At 42.3% G+C, this 16603-nt stretch overlaps 1 protein-coding gene across 4 annotated transcripts in view; it reads left to right on the top strand.

The window, feature by feature from the left end:
- The window catches only part of ROCK1 (Rho associated coiled-coil containing protein kinase 1), a 186064-nt gene that overhangs the window by 99372 nt on the left and 70089 nt on the right, over positions 1-16603 (top strand). For all 4 annotated transcript variants that reach the window (XM_073331427.2, XM_073331428.2, XM_073331429.2 and 1 more), the window contains exons 10-11: positions 7227-7386; positions 13966-14032. In XM_073331427.2, the coding sequence (XP_073187528.1) occupies positions 7227-7386; positions 13966-14032 (227 nt within the window). The remainder of the gene's footprint in view (positions 1-7226; positions 7387-13965; positions 14033-16603) is intronic.

Consider the following 16603-nt stretch of genomic DNA (forward strand, 5'->3'; position numbering starts at 1 on the left):
GTATTTATTATTTCTTAATTCATAATGATATCATAAGCTTCTGGAAGGTAAGTGACAATAGAAAGTTTTGACATGGGATTAAAGTGTCTTAGAAGTTTGTGGTACAGAATGCATCTGTCTGCTTGCTTATTGGTTTGAGCCATAGAAAGCATATTATCACTGTGCTTCAGGAACTATATTTTTTTAAGCACAATGTTTGTCTGAGTTATCTGAATAATTCTCCTCTGGGTCATCACACAGTGGCGCTCAACTGGTAACTTCTTGCTAATCATGTCTCACTTTGAAAGCCTGGGAGCTGGAGGCAAAGTTTTCAGTATAGGGTCATTCAACTCTTGCATTCTTTCTCCCACGGGTCTGACAAAATCACATCAGTTTAACCTTTAGAACACAGTGTAAAGCCTGTTTGTTCAGGTTTATGCCTGGGAGGGTAGTGCTGTGGCTTATTTATTTTTATAGTTTGATTCAGGGTTGAATCTCTTCATCTTTATTTTTATAAAGATTATTTAATTTTTTTCATAAACTGAACTCACAAGGATAAAACTTTTTGTATAAGGTAAGAACTGTGCAGTCACACTTTTTCAGAGTGGGTGGTATGAGGTCATGCTCATCAAGCCCAAGGAGGTAGATTTTTACGGGAGAGGGTAATGGCTGGTACTGTTGTAGTTCAGTGTTCTTTGAGTATATGTCAGTGTGGATCCCATTGTAGGTGTGCATATACCTCATGTGCCCAAGATTGGATTCTTTTGAATAGCAATGTCCATTGGAACTGTGCATGCACCCTGAGCCTCTTCATGCTCTGGTGTGAGGGCATAAAGGGTGGAGCGGTTTTGAGCCTTACCATCTCTGGCTTGTATCTAAGCTACCATTATCTCTTAGTTCTGTGGTCAGTTCCTCTTTGTTAGAACAAGGTCTAACATAGTTTCCCCGTGTTGCGTGCAAAACTTTTTGAGTTAGGAAATTGTAATCTATAACATTTAGAAATTCCAAGAGTGTTTTAGTATTGGCACACGTCACTCAAATTGAAGGACCCACGTGATCGCGCAGGTTTTTTTTCCCCGTATAGACAGGTGCGCAAGGAAGTGGTCATATCCTGTTCCCTAGTGTGATTTGGTGGTCTGCAGCAGACACCAACTAATAGCTCATCTTACGCTTTATCTGTTAGGACATTGATCCATAAGCATTGGAGATCATTTTCTTCCAAGTTGTTAGTGACTTGGAAACAAGTAATCCCATTTTTGATGTAGAGAGCCACTCCACACACCCCCTTTGCCCACTCTGTACTTCCTAAATAGATTATAACCGTTGATTTTAACATCCAATCGTGAATCGTCACACCAGATTTAAGTAATACCAACTAGATCAAATTTATGCTCATGAACAATTCCTCTTGTTTGCCACCCAGGCTCCTAGTGTTAGTGTGTAGGCAATTCAGAAATTTCTTCTCTTCATGTCCTTTGGGCTCTTGACTAAATTTGTTCTCAACATATTGATTTTGTGCTAACTGAGTGCTCGTATCTTCCCTCTTTTTACCCTCTTCTTTGCTATTCGTTTAACCCCCTGCAGACTACTCTAGCCAGCCTGTCCACAGGGAGATTGGTCCCTCTTTTACTGAAGTGGAGGCCATCCAGACAACAGTCCCCAAACTTTGGAGGGTTGCCTCCCCACCTCCCCCCCACACCTGCCTGCGGGAGCATTTCCAATGCATGCCTCCTATCCACCCTGTTTCCCTGTTCCTTTTCAGGGACTTCTTATCATGACAGCCTGTTTAAGTGTTGTGTGTAGGAGCTGTAGAAGTCATAGTGCAAGAGTTCAGGGAAGAGACTTCTCCTCCTGATATTTTCTTATCCTGAAGACAGGGTTTTTTTGTTGTTTTGTTCTATCCTAGACCTGAGGAGACTGAACAAATACAAATGCTGCCTCAGAATCAGGATGGTAACACTTTCTAATTCCATCACGTCATGCTCAAGAATTGTGTGCAACTCTTGACTTGCAAGATGTATATTTCCATGTAGCCTCCATCTGGCCCAGTCATAACCAGCACAAGGTACTGCCATTTGGACTCTCCACAACTCTGAAAGTCTTCACAAAGTGCCTATCAGTAATAGTGACATGTCTCAGAAGAAGGGGCATTCACTGTTACCTTTACCTGGAGGATTGACTGATCAAGGGAAGATCCTAGCAGGAGATGGCGGCAAGCTTGGAATTATGCCATCTCCCTGTTATCTCAATTGAGCATTCTGGTGAACTACAAAAAATCATTTCTCTTGCCACTGTAGATGATAGAGTTCATAGGAGCCTTTGTTGACTCCAGGTCGATGAAGGCGTACCTTCCCGAAGATAGCCTACCTTCTGTCAGTGCAATCACTAGGGCTCAAGAAAGACTCAAACATGACCACATGTGTCTGGGACTGCTAGGCCATATGTTAGTGTGCACATATGTGATGCCACTTGCCAGATTTCATCTGTGACTGCTCCTACTTTGGCTCATATTGCTTGGTTTCCCTGCAGAACACCAAATGAGCAAGAAGGTCATGAGTCCACCTTACATTGTTACTGAACTGAGATGGTGGAAGGAACCCACAAACGTGTGGAAGGGTACTGCTCTTCTGCCACCTCTCTGACAAGGACTTTAATCATGGATGCGTCAGGGACAGGGTGGGGAGCCAACCTGGGTCACTTACAAATGCAAAGGACCTAGACTCCAGAAAACAAGGAGCTCCACATCAATGTTCTGGAGCTCAGAGACATCAGGGTAGCATCCATGACAGTTTTATCTGTTTTTCAAAATTCCACAGTGCACGTCCTGGCAGATGACACCTCTGCCATGCTCTGGATAAACAAGCCAGGAGGCACAAGCCTCTCTCTCCTCTGTCTGGAAGATATGAAACCCAAGCAATGGTGCCACCTACAAAAGTTTACCCCCATGGCTTTTCACTTCCCAGGAGTTAACTTGGTAGATTTTCTGAGTAGACCATCTGTAATTTCTCTTGAGTGGTCACTGCAGATGTCCATCAGAGGTCTGATATTCCTTTGTTACAGTACCTATTTCCCACCAATGATTAGAACTATTCCAGACCATGCCTGAGTCTGGGCTTGATACTAGATGCCTCCTTCTTCAGTAGTCCCAAGGCCTCCTATATGCCTTTCCACTGATTTTTCTGATATTCAGGGTGAGTTCCAAAATCTGAGGAGAAAAAGCACTAATGTTCTCCTAGATGGCCTGATGGGGTAGGAACGTGGATTCTGCTCCCAATGCTAGAGGCCTTGGGTTCAAATCCCCATCTGGCTGGCTGTGGTAGGGGAGTGAAAATTTCTGTACCTAGAATCTATTAATGTAAGCTCCATACTGGCAGAGGCAGTTTTGGATGACAGAACTGTTACAGATATACATTTAGTTTCTGGACTGCCTGCACCTGATCTTCCAACACTATTGACAGCTACTGTCATGACCCGCTGTCTCAAACTTGGGTCTGTTAATGGGAGTGGCCACGCTCCAAACCTCCACCTGATAGCCTACTGACAACTGCTTACCTAGGATCCATGAAACCCAGCTCCAGTTTGAGGCTCTGCCCCTGGGGTCCTATTGGCAGAGTCCCAGAGCTGTTGGCCGTACTTAAGCCAACAGCAGGACCAGGAAGCTGTTTCAACAACTGGGCTTCACCCTGTCCCAGACAGTGTGCCTTCTGCTTCCTGCTCCCCTGGCTTGATTTTTTTTTTTTTTCAGCATCCTGACCTGGCTTGACTCATGGCATCTGATTTGTGGTTCCTGATCTCCAGTTTTTTCTCCAGCCTCTAACCTCCTAGTATCCTGAGCCGGCATGACTCTGGTTCCTGACTCATGGTTCTGATCTCAAGTTTGTCTCTTGCTTCTGATCCCTGTATCCTGACTTTTGACTCCTGTCTCATGACTATGGACTCTGGCTCTGACCATTAGGTCTGGCTGCGACAGCTACTCTATCCAGACCCAAAGTCACTGCGTCCAGAAAATCTTGATACAAAACAGGAAAATGTCAGCCAGAAAGACTTACTCTTCTAAATAGAAGACATTTTCAACTTGGGCACATCAACGTGGTCTGGATTCAGTTCAGGTCTTGATACTGGAGATCCTTGAGTATCTGTTGCTCTGGAAGAAGGCTGGTCTTTCATTCAGTTCTGTTAAGATCCACTTCGCAATAATTTTACTTTTTGTTCACTTACACAGTTCTCTTTTCTCATCTGACCGTATCAGAGTTCCTCCATGGGAATAAATACTTACCAACTGTGTGAAGAATTTATTCCTGCCTGGGAGCTCAACCAAATTTTCCCAAGCCTCATGGAACCTCTCAGAATGCTCCTGACATGCACTGAAGTTAATCTTCCTCATGGCTATTACTTTGGCCAGAAGAGTGTGAGAGCTTCTGGCACTTACGCTGAGCTCCCGTATACAACACCCCACAGAGACAAGATGGTGCAAGACCTCATCTGAAATTCATTCCCAAGGTGGTCTCAGATTTTCATCTAAACCAGTTAATCAACCTACCTTTCTTCTTCCTGAAACCATACTAGGCACTGGGAGAAAAGAAATTGCCTGTACAGTAGAACATCAGAGTTACAAACACTTTGGGAATGGAGGTTATTTGTAACTCTAAAATGTTCGTAACTTTGAACAAAACATTATGGTTGTTTTTTTCAAAAGTTTACAACTGAACGTTGATTTAATATAGCTTTGAAACTTTACTGTGCACAAGAAAAATGCTGCTTTTCTTTTTATTTTAGTAGTTTAGGTTTAACACAGTATTTGCTTTTTTCCTTCTCTGCTGCTGCCTGATTGTGTACTTCCAGTTCCAAATGAGGTGTATGGCTGACGTGTCAATTTGTAACTCTGGTGTTCATAACGCTGAGGTTCTACTGTACTAGCTGTGTCCAGGACTTCGCTTTATTATGTTGAGAGGATCAAACTGTTCAGTCTGTGGCCCTGTCTATTTCTCATTATAGCCAGGCGCTCTAAAAGTCAGGCCATCTCATCAAGATGACTTTCAAAATGGATACACAAAGAATCTCCTCATGTTACCAGTTGGCTGGTATACCTCTCCCATCATATATCAGACTCACTCCACCAAAGCTCAGGCGGCATCAGAAATGGACAAGTATCAGATATCTGCAAAGCAATGATGTAGAGTAACCCATGGACTTCTGTCAGACATCTTTTGCTTGGACTTAGCTGGTAGAGCAGTACTAAAATCATTATTCAAGTGATTTAGCTGGAACTCCTCATTACCACCTTCCTAGAGGGATACTGCTTGCCATTTGCTTACCTGGAATCCATACTGACACATACTCAAAAATAAAGGAAGGTTATTTACCCTACAGTAACTGTGGTTCTTTGAGATGTTTTTGGCAGTGTGGATCCAATGACCTGTGGGAGCTCCCCTCCCATTCCTGCTTTTTGAAGCCTTCAGTTATCACAGGGTTTGAGTTGAGGGAACTGTGGGAGGGTGGTGGCTGGCTCACTCTTTATGCCCTCATATGGGAGCATGAGGGGGTATATGTATAGGCTCCCCCTCCCCCAATGAAGTTCGATATTCAGAAGAATCCGATTGCACACGTATGCGCACCAAAGGATAAGTAATCATTCTTTACTGCTGGTGCAAATGGTTGCCCACAAAGGGGCTTGTGGCAAGACCAAAGGATGCGTGATTATAAGGCATGAGAGTAACTGTATCTCCTTGTTATAGAAATAGTTTTAAAAACACTTAATTTTGATTTGAACCCAAAATAAACTTTTTTTCTTGAAAGAACGGGAACAGTGTAAGTGCATGTGATAAATGAATAGATTTGAATGCAAAAATTGCCTGCCGAAAGCCAGCCTTTGTAAAGCCAACACAGTTCTTCAGAGTTATTGAAAATATGGGGCTTTTCTTTGTACCTTAACCTCTTGGAGAATTGAGGGCCAGATTCTCTGCTGCCCAGAATTTTGATCCATTCAGTGGGGAATGCTCTAAACCAGGGGTCTCAAACTCAATTTGCCTTAGGGCCAGTGCCAGTCCTCAAATCCTCCCAGCAGGTCAATAATGTCACTAAAGATGATGTTCAAAAAAGAAAACATTTATATTGTATTTTTTATTTTGAATTTATTAGAAATAATAAAGCTGTTATACAACTTTATACAATGCTTTGCTTGCCAGAGAGTTTTAAGTGTTTGCCAGACACTGGGCAGCGCTTCAGTTCTGTCAGTTTGTTGATGTTTGGCCTCCGTGACTGAGCAGTTGAAACTTTCAGGATTGCAGCGAGGTGTGCCTCAGATAATTGTGTTTGGTATTTTGACTTGTTTATATTCATTGTGGAAAAAAGTGATGCTGCCTCCATGGCTGACTCTGCCTGGCAACTAATGATGATATCTCTGTCCCTCTCCCAGCCAATGGGAGCTACGGAGGGGCGGCTCCTACAGCGGACATCGCGGGCAACTGCCTGCCTGTGTCTCTCCTCCACGGGCCACAGTGGGGAAGTTCTTGGGCCGCAGGTGGCCCGCGGGCCAGGAGTTTGAGACCTCTGCTCTAAACTTTCCTTGCTCTTAGTCTCCAAACAGACTTTGTCAGTTGGGGGTTGGGTAGGAGGTGCTCTGATCAAGCCCCCTTCTGTCTCTGTATGTCCCTGACATGCCCTCTGATCCATGGCTGAGTAGGGAAAGATGGGTAGTGCAGGAACCAAATATGCTTGCTCTGCTCCAACTGAGAACTCATCAACACCAACAAAGTTCTCAGCTGGTCAAATCTGGCTTTTTTCTGCCTCTCTTTTACGGCCAGAGTGACACAAAGGAGCCAGAACACACGAGACTCTGGCACTAAAGAACTTACTGATTCTTCACTGGTCTTCACTTCAGTTTTTGTTTCTGAACTCCTCTATTGACTTTTCATGATGTGCATGGTTAATTTGACAGATCTAAGTTGAGGCCCTGATCCTATGTATTACATAGCACAAAAGTGAACTGCTGTACCCTACTGAATCTGCATTGCCCCATACACTATGGGATCAGGACCTAAATTTGTTCAGATGATTACTGTCGCATCCGTCCACCTACTGACATACACAGATCCCTAAATGTCAAGGCATGACTATTTAAAATAACACAAAAATTATGGACTGTAAGACTGTAACAGAAGGGAAAATTCTAATATTGATAATAACATTTACATTTGTCATTCAGCTGGTTATCGTTTGAGTGGAATAATAATTTTATTTTATTGTAGCTGTAGCACCAGTTGTTCCTGATTTAAGTAGTGATATTGACACTAGTAACTTTGATGATTTGGAAGAAGACAAGGGAGAGGAAGAAACATTCCCTATACCAAAAGCATTTGTTGGCAACCAGCTGCCTTTTGTAGGATTTACATACTACAGCAACCATCAGTAAGTATGGAGGAAACAAACTAATGTTATGTACTATCATCAAGTTTTGTATTTTTGATTCTTATCTACATATTTTTGTGTGTACACACATGCAAGCGCATGCTTGCTCTCTCTCTCACTCACTCACAATCTCTCTCTCTCTGTATATTTAGATAATAATAGACTGTTTAAAAGGGAAAATTTCTAGAGTATCATAATTTGTGGTATTTATATGAAAATGGTCCCACCGCTAGACGTTAGTGTTTTAAAATGTTACAGGAATTTTGTAATCTGGTCAGTGTTACTGATTCTGAATTAACCATACATATAAGCACCTTGTTATAAATATAAAGGGAAGGGTAACAACCTTTATGTATGTAGTAATATAACCCCCCCCCCTTTTTTTTTTTGGCCAAAGGTACAGAATTACTTACCTGCAAGGGGTTAATTAGTTTAGTTTTTTTTTTCATATTCTCTGTGTATATATAAAGTCTGCTACAGTTTCCACGACATGCGTGTTTTGTATGTGTGTTTAAAAAGAAAAACCAAGTAGGTAATGCAGCTTTTTTACTAAAATAATATATTTAAAATTACAAAAATTGTAAGTAATAGTAAAAAAATGCATTCAATTATTTGTTTTAGCTTGTAAATTTTTTTATGCCAAAAGAGAGGTTTATTTTTGTTTTGTAATTTTAAAATACACACAAAAAAATTTTGAGGCTTAATTTTAAACCTTTTTACCCTGTAAAATTACCTTTTATTTTAATTTTACAGAGGTGTGTTTTTACCTTTTTTTTAATAATAAAGTTTTTTTTTTTTTAATTTTAAAACCTAATTGGTTTTTAGTGTTCTAAAAACCCAAGGGTTTGGTTTGTGCTTACCTTGTTAACCTATTTGGTTGGTATAATATCTTTAAGCCTTCCCAAAAAAGGGGATAAAGGGCCTTGGGGGGATATGCCAAAAGAAAGGTTTATTCCTGTTTTATAACTTTAAAGTTAAGCCTAAAAAGAACCCCTCTGTGTTTTAAATCTTTTTATTACCCTGTAAAATTATCTTTTATTTTAATTTTACAGAGGTGGTTTTTTTTCCTCTTTATTATAAAAAGTTTTTTCTTTTTTTAATTTTAAAACCGAATTGGTTTTTAGTGTCCTAAAAACCCCACGCTATGATCTGTGCTCACCTTGTTAACCTATTTGGTTGGTATATTATTCTCAAGCCTCCCCAAAAAAGGGGGTAAAGGGGCTTGGAGAGATAGGGTTCCAAGTGGCCCCTACCTAAATGTTTGTTTAAATCACTTGGTGGTGGTGGCAATACCCCGTCCAAGGACAAAAAATTTGTGCCTTGGAAAAGTTTTTAACCTAAGCTGATAAAATATAAGGTTAGGGGGTCTTTCATGTGGGTCCCCACATCTGTACCCCAAAGTTCAAAGTAAAAAAACCCAAAACCCCTGACACATCTACTAGACAGAATCACATACAAAAGGTTAAAGAGTAGTTCGTGAATGTGTCTGTATGAGGCCAGAAGGATGAGCGCAAAACCACTGATCCCAGGGCAATGAAAACTCACTTTATCCCTAGGATGATGTTCCTTGACTTGGCTTGGGGACTTTCTTTTAGATCGGTTTCTAGCTAATAGATATCTGATAAACTTAAAGTCTCCTCATGGCTGCTAGAAAGGGTAAGGAAGTTTCTCGTTCTCACTTGGCTGTTGTGAAGATAGTGACTCCACTCTGCCTCTTAGTCTCCTTTTTTCTTTTAAAGTTCTCCCAAGCAGCAGCATGAAATTGATGTGATTTTTATAATTTGCACTACTGCCCATGAGGCTTTAAATAACATCAGTTCAAACTGCATGCATTGCTATTTATATGGTTATTACAAATAGGTTGTGTTGGTAGCAACAATGGTTAAAGGTTGCTCAAAGCCTTCCATTATAGGACCCTGTTTTCCGTTGCTTATAACAATGGCTTCATGTCTGTCACAGAGGTCATGGAAGTCATGGATTTTGTGAATTTCTGAGACCGCTGTGACTTCTGCAGCGGCCAGTGTGGCTGACCCCATGGCCGCCCAAGCAGCTGCCTCCAGGACCAGCTGCTCAGGCAGCCCTGGGGACAGCCACACCAGCTGCTGCTGGAGCAGCCCCGGCCCCGGTGCCAGCCACACTGGCTGCTGCTCTGGCAGCCCCTGGCAGCTGGCCCCGGGGACTGCCCAAGCAGCGGCCAATGCGGCTTGCGGTGGTTCTGGGGTGACTGGCACCGGGGCTCCCTGTTCCTCCCTCCCCATAGCAGCCGCAGCAACTGCTGGTGCCCTAGGGCTCCCTCCCCTCCAGATACAATCAGGGGTATTATGGTATAAGTCATGAACTGGCTGTGAATTTTTGTTTTTTGTCCGTGATCTGTCCATGACTTTTTTTTACTAAAAATAGCCATGATTAAACCATAACTTAGCTGTTGAGACTGATATTTTCCAGGCCAGATGTCTGCCTCAGGCAGGTTTTTCAGGTAGTTGAAATCAGCTATCAAATCCCCCCTCATGCTTCTCTTCTGCAGACTAAACAATCCTAGTTCCCTCAGCCTCTCCTCATAAGTCATGTGTTCCAGTCCCCTAATCATTTTTGTTGCCCTCCGCTGGACTCTTTCCAATTTTTTCACATCCTTCTTGTAGTGTGGGGCCTAATGGTGGATGCAGTACTCCAGATGAGGCCTCACCAATGTCGAATAGAGGGGAACGATCACATCCCTCGACCTGCTGGCAATGCCCCGAGTTACACAGCCCAAAATGCCATTGGCCTTCTTGGCGACAAGGGCACACTGTTGACTCCTATCCAGCTTCTTGTCCACTGTAACCCCTAGGTCCTTTTCTGCAGAACTGTTGCCTAGCCATTCGGTCCCTAGTCTGTAGCGGTGCGAGGAATTCTTCTGTCCTAAGTGCAGGACTCTGCACTTGTCCTTGTTGAACGTCATCAGATTCCTTTTGGGCCAATCCTCTAATTTGTCTAGGGCGCTCTGTATCCTATCCCTACCCTCCAGTATATCTACCTCTTCTCCCAGTTTAGTGTCATCTGCAAACTTGCTGAGGGTGCAATCCACGTCCTCCAGATTATTAATGAAGATATTGAACAAAACCGGCCCCAGGACCAACCCTTGGGGCTCTCCGCTTGATACCGGCTGCCAACTAGACATGGAGCCATTGATCACTACCCGTTGAGCCTGACGATCTAGCCAGCTTTCTCTCCACCTTATAGTCCATTCATCCAGCCCACACTACTTTAACTTGCTGGCAAGAATACCATGGGAGACCATGTCAAAAGTTTTGCTAAAATCAAGGAATAACTTTTTTCTTTGTTTGTTTGGACAGGTTCAGCAAAAAATCAGGTTAGCTGTTTGAGAATGAGGCTAGGGAAAAAATAAATTGTTTTGCCCGTGTTAAAGTATATTACGGAGAAGCTATAATGCCTCTGTGCTTTGGAGCCGGGACTTGAAATTTGGCAGGTGACTTGCCTATGTGTCAGATATGTGCTTTTAGCCATCCCTGTGAAAATCTGCCAAATAAGCCTCTGAAAATAACAATTTAGACATGCTTGCCAGTGGGTTGCTAGAGGCTATCAGCTAAATTCTCTGAAGATTCTGTCTGTGCTGAGCATGCTCTATCCCCACAAAGCACTCGCGGGTATGTACCAACCAGGCTATGCATGTTTCATCTGCACAGAGTGACTGAGCATGCTTACTTCTGGGGCTTCAGGAGCTGAGAACAACTTTCTCTGCAGTTATTCTTCCTGGCTGACAGGGACCACTGTAGTGTGAGGCACAAGAATTAAAAATAGGGAGGCTGTCTCTCCTGTCCTCCCAGTGCTCCTTTGCTAGTGCTCAAGCATTCTGGAGGAAACTGACTTGAATTTAAGGGGGTGAGGAATAAAGTGGGGGCAGGAGTAGGTTGGGGTTGATAGGAGAATACCGAGACAGGAGCTGGGGGTGAATGAAGATGGGGACAGGGATCGGAGTCAAGATGGGGAGGAATAGGGAGCATAGGAGGGGACAGGGCAGAGTGGATAGCAACCGAAGGGAACAGAAGATGGGAGTGGGAGGAATACGGGGTGGACGGGATCAGAATCATCTATAAGCACTAGAGTACATACATGTTGAGAACGTGGAATAGAACCAGGATTTCTGAGTTGCAACATCTCCTTAATGTGGTTTTCAAACATTCTTGTTTAACGTTTCAGAAAAGCTGAGTGCTGAACAATGTTAACTGAAATTAAAAAGCAACAAATTCAAAACTGAAGGAAATATTTTATGTAGTGATTGATTAACCTATATAACTCAGTGCTACAAGATATTATTGAGTCCAAGAGCTTTGGCTTGATCGAGTACCCTTTGAAGTCAGCGGGAGTCTTTTCATTGTCTGTAGTGGGCTTTGGATCAGATCCTTAGTGTAGGAGTCAGAAAAATAGGATTCGGAAAAAGCTAAGATGTTCTTATTATAATGCTATCCCTAGATATACTAGATAGAATAAAAATATATAAGGTGTATAAACCCACTTGCTTCAGAGCATAAACCAGACATTGACTGACTGATGGGGGGCATCTCCCATTGCCACAAATAAGTTATTTCATTATAGGTAATTTACACCATTCTTTGAAGCATCTGTTTCTGCCCATTGTTTGAGTAGGATACACGACTAAATGGACCATTGGTCTGATCCAGTAAGTTTAAAGGGATAGTACCCTACAGTCTACTTTATACTCCCTTCTTTTTTAAAAAATAATCTTGTAGCTGTTCCTTCAGGTTCTAAATGTTCTGTTTTTAATTCAACCACTCCGTTCCTGTGGAATACAAAAACATCTCTGCTTTGCTATTGTATTGCCATCCAGTCATCCAACGGAACACAAATCATAAATACACTGTGCATTGTTTTGCGTTGTTGATAGCAGCACCAATTATATTGTTTTAAAATAAGAACTTCTTACATTTGTTATAGAATACAGTATTACCAACAAAAGGACAAATTTTGGCTGTCTCTGCATGCATTTGTTTAAGGGGGAGAAGGTGCTTGAGAGCCTGTCATCACACCTGTGAAGGACTCAGCCTCAGTGTTGCAGGCAGCGCTCTTAAGTACAAGGAGATTGAGATGGCTAGTGCTGACCATCCCAAGGGGAATGTAATCAGGCAGGCTCATAGCCCCATATCTTATGTACTTGATAGTACTCCAGACGCTGGCATTGGGGAAAGCACATACTATACCTCTTAAGTGTGTAACAAGTGCCACTTCTGAACATGCTTCCCCAAAGTTTCTGGAATCATTCTACCTTTTACAGATATAGCACTGATAGACACCACTGTTTAGCTGCTACTTTCTATGTACTCCCCTTCCCATCCTGGCTTTGGCTGTAGTTACCACACTAGAATCCAGTGTACCCAAAGAGCCACATTAACTCCTGTTCCTTTGAAATTGCAGGAAAAATCATTATTTGTCAAATGGAAAAAGTAGGGCAATACATATTTTTAATCTTCAAGGATGAGATTTTGGGTTGTGTTTCACAGACCTCAAAGTCCAGTGGAAGGAAGGGCTAAGGTTACTTTAAGCCACCTTTGCACCCTCCTGATTCTGGACTACCTCGAGGGGCCAAAGTGGCCCCAGGTGTAAGTTAGGCAGCCTAATTTATGGGAGCTGTCTGACTTATGGGGAGCCTGGTATTGTCGCCTATGAGTAATAATGCTCCCCAAAATCTCCTCAGTACTCTGTGCTGCAGCTTTGCTTCCAGCACATCCATCCCACCCCTAGTCCTGCCCCAGACACTCTCCTTACATCAGGATGTGGGAGGGAGTCCTCAGAAGAGAGTCTGTGGCTGTCTTTTGCATGTTAGACTTCTTCTTCCGAAGATGGATCCAGGGTTTGTGGAGCCCTTTTATGCCATTCTGTCTCCTTTACTCAAGCATAAAAATGTAGGAGTTGGGAGCAGAATCTCATCCCAAGCTTTTAAGGTAATCAGCAAATTATTTGCGTTTATTTATCTGACTTTCATAATCCATGACAAATAAGCATACGCAGTCATGGCAAATAAACATATAGATCTACTTGGTACTCCGAATTGATACCATTACATAAAACAGGAATACTGTCAAAGAGCCCTGTGCTGCAAGTCCCTCCAGCTATGGAACTCCTGTTAACTTCACTGGGAGTTCCGTGCCCATACTCCCTGCAGAGTTGACTTCTATGGTACTACTCCTGTGAGGAAAAATTAATCATGTGAGTAAATGTGTGCAAGATCAGGGCCCAAGAGAGTGTTGAACCATGGAAAGTAAAACTTTTAACTTACTATAAAAGGAAGTACTTTTTTCCTAGGAGAAGAATGGTAAAAACTGCAGATTTCTACTTAACGTAAGACAAATTATACCACGAATTGTATGGTCTTTTAATTAAATGTGTTTACATTTTATAACATAATAAATGCAAGCACTAAAAATCTGTCCTTATAGTCCTCATGGCTACCTGGATCTCGCAGAGTTTGTGATCTTTGGAGATCCTTTTTAACTAGTTTACTCTTTGTTTTCTCTTTCTTTTAACCTTGCTTTTAAACATTTTTAATTAAATATTTTGTTATAGGTATTTATCTGCTTCTACAGAAAAGTCAAATGACAACAGAACAAGTTCAAGTACAGATAAAAGTCTGGTATGTATTTTGACATTAGTTTTGTGTAAACTGACATTGGGTACACTGCACATTGAAATACTGAAGTAATTTTAAATGACATGAAACTGCTGTAGTGTTTTGAAATATGGAAAAACAGTACATTTATTTTAACTGTTTAGACTGACATAGTTTTAAGAACTGGCAGGGAAACAGAATTTCAGTTCTGAAAAATAAATTGATACTTTAGAAAACAATTATCCTGAATTGGAATGAAAAATGCTGAAATCTCAGAATTTTCACTGAATGGAAATTCCACAATATTTAGTTTTAAGAAACACCAAAACATTTCCATAATAGAAAAGCTTTGGTTTTCCAAAATAAAATATGCTCCCTGGAAGTCAGATCTGCAGTAGCATGCCAGGCAGGCCACCACAGAGCTAGGAAGCTAGGCAGCCTGTGACTAGGCCAACCAGGGAGCAGGAGGCAGCTAGTGCGGGGAGGGATCTCGCCCAGGGAGCCAGCTAGTGTGGGGTCTAGGGATGTCTGGGAGCCCAGCAGCCTGCTGGGGAGCTGAGAGCCTAGAAACCCTGGAAGTTCTGGGAGCATTGGAAGAATCAGGGAGTCCTGTATGGTCTGGACACCATTGGGAGCCTCAGCTCTAGGACAACTTGCCTTGTGAGCTGCTGAGTAACCCTGAGAGCCACGGCTCTCAAGCTCCCCATGAGACAGGATGCTGAGGCACAGGGAGCCTCAGATCCCAAACTCCCTGCCAGGTGACCTGTTGAGGAGCCTCTGAAGCCCCAGGTTCCAGAGAGACGGCTGGGTTGGGGAAGGAAATCAGGCAGGTTTCCATTTAATTTTTTTGTAAAATCAACCCATTGTTGCTGAATATTTAAAATTGGCGTTTTTTGATGGAAAAATATTCTATCCAAAAATGTTCTGGTTAGCTTTAATAGCTATCGTGCTAGGCTTGGATGCTACTAGCCCGATCCATGCCTTGTTTCTATTGTCCATTCCATTAAGCAGATATCAATGACTGTCTGTTACTATTTATTATTAGATTGCAATACAAGGTGTTTTCCAAACAGAGGAAGAAGAGGAAGGCTATAGAGTTGAATGAAAGGAAAAAAATGCAACTGCAGAACGTGCTCTGTTTTATGCCTATTTTTGGTGACTCTATATAGTTTGTTCTTAAATACTGTGTCACTTACAGAAATATTTTTAAAGGGCAGAGGAACCAGTTATATCTTATATTGGCTTAACATAGTTCAGTAAATGTTTGATTTGAAGGATGCTGATTCTTTGTGCCCATTTTGACTGGTGTCTTCTTTCTTGTATGTTACTTCACCTTCCTTTGGTTGGTGATGTGAGAAAATAAGAATTTAAGGCCAGATTTTCAGGTATTTAGGTGCAGACAGGCTCCTAGTGAGTTTTGAAAAGTGCCTGAGCAGGCACCTGAGTTGCTTAGTCATTGCGAGAATCCCCTAGAAGAGCTCTCTCTAGCCGAAAGCTTGTCTCTTTCACCAACTGAAGTTGGTCCAATAAAAGATCTTACCTCACCCACCTTGTCTCTCTAATATCCTGGGAGCAACACGGCTACAACAACACTGCAAACAAAGTTAAGTAAATGTGACACAAGATACTGCCTACGTGTACAGTTCTGCAAGGTGCTGAGTGCCTCATGGGAGGAATTGAGTGTCTGCAATTTCCAGGGAACACATTGGGTTTTGAGGATCTTCAGGACCTCATAGGATTCGACCTTAAGATTCTAGAGAGAGAAGGAATCCATAGTCCTTTAATTGAAATTCTGAATCTATTTGGAAGTATGAATTAACTTTACTCCTTTATTTTGTTTTAACACTTGAAATTCAGTGCCCATCAGAGTCTAAAAGTTAAGTTAAAAAAGATTTAGAAAATCTTCAGTCTTCTCACCACTGAGGAGGTAGAACCAGACATGTTAAGTCATTGTCAGGGAGGGTGTGGCCAGCCCCTAAAGATCCCAGAGAGTTTTTGTTCTTGCCTTCTCTACTGTCGGCAAACTTCTCCAGACTCTCCCTGCCCCAGAATGCAGAACAGAAACAAAAACATAAAGAAATGTTTTTATTCTAACTGCTCAGTTTGTTGAATTCCAGGCTTTTGATGGTTTTTGTTATTTAGCCTTAGACTTTGGCAGAAACCTCTCTGAAAGAACATCTTTTGATAACTAAGGTAACTGGCTGCAGCAGCTGCTAGCACAGCATGTCTGGGCAAGCCTCTTAGGGAACTGCAGCACACAGGCAGCCAGAGGCACAAGGCAGCCAGCTCCAAGGCAGCAAGATTGAGTACAGAAATTCCTGGGCTGTCATCCCCAACTGTCAGTGTGGACAACTATTCCTCTTCCCTCCACAAAAAGCAAAAACAAAAAACACCCTAAAGTAGTCAGCATGGAGAGAGAAAAAAGGAGAGCAACCCAGACACAGAGACGCAAGTAGGCAGTAAGGAGCCCTTCATTTATTTCTGTCCAACTCCCATGCCCTTTCTTAGCAAAGTGTGGTGAGCCCTTATGTAACCCAGCCTTATTTTCTGTGTGACTCATTCAGGCAAAGTGGCTGCTCCATGTACAGGCTTCCC

Source organism: Lepidochelys kempii, chromosome 2, assembly GCF_965140285.1.
Source record: "Lepidochelys kempii isolate rLepKem1 chromosome 2, rLepKem1.hap1, whole genome shotgun sequence".
NCBI lineage: Eukaryota > Metazoa > Chordata > Testudines > Cheloniidae > Lepidochelys > Lepidochelys kempii.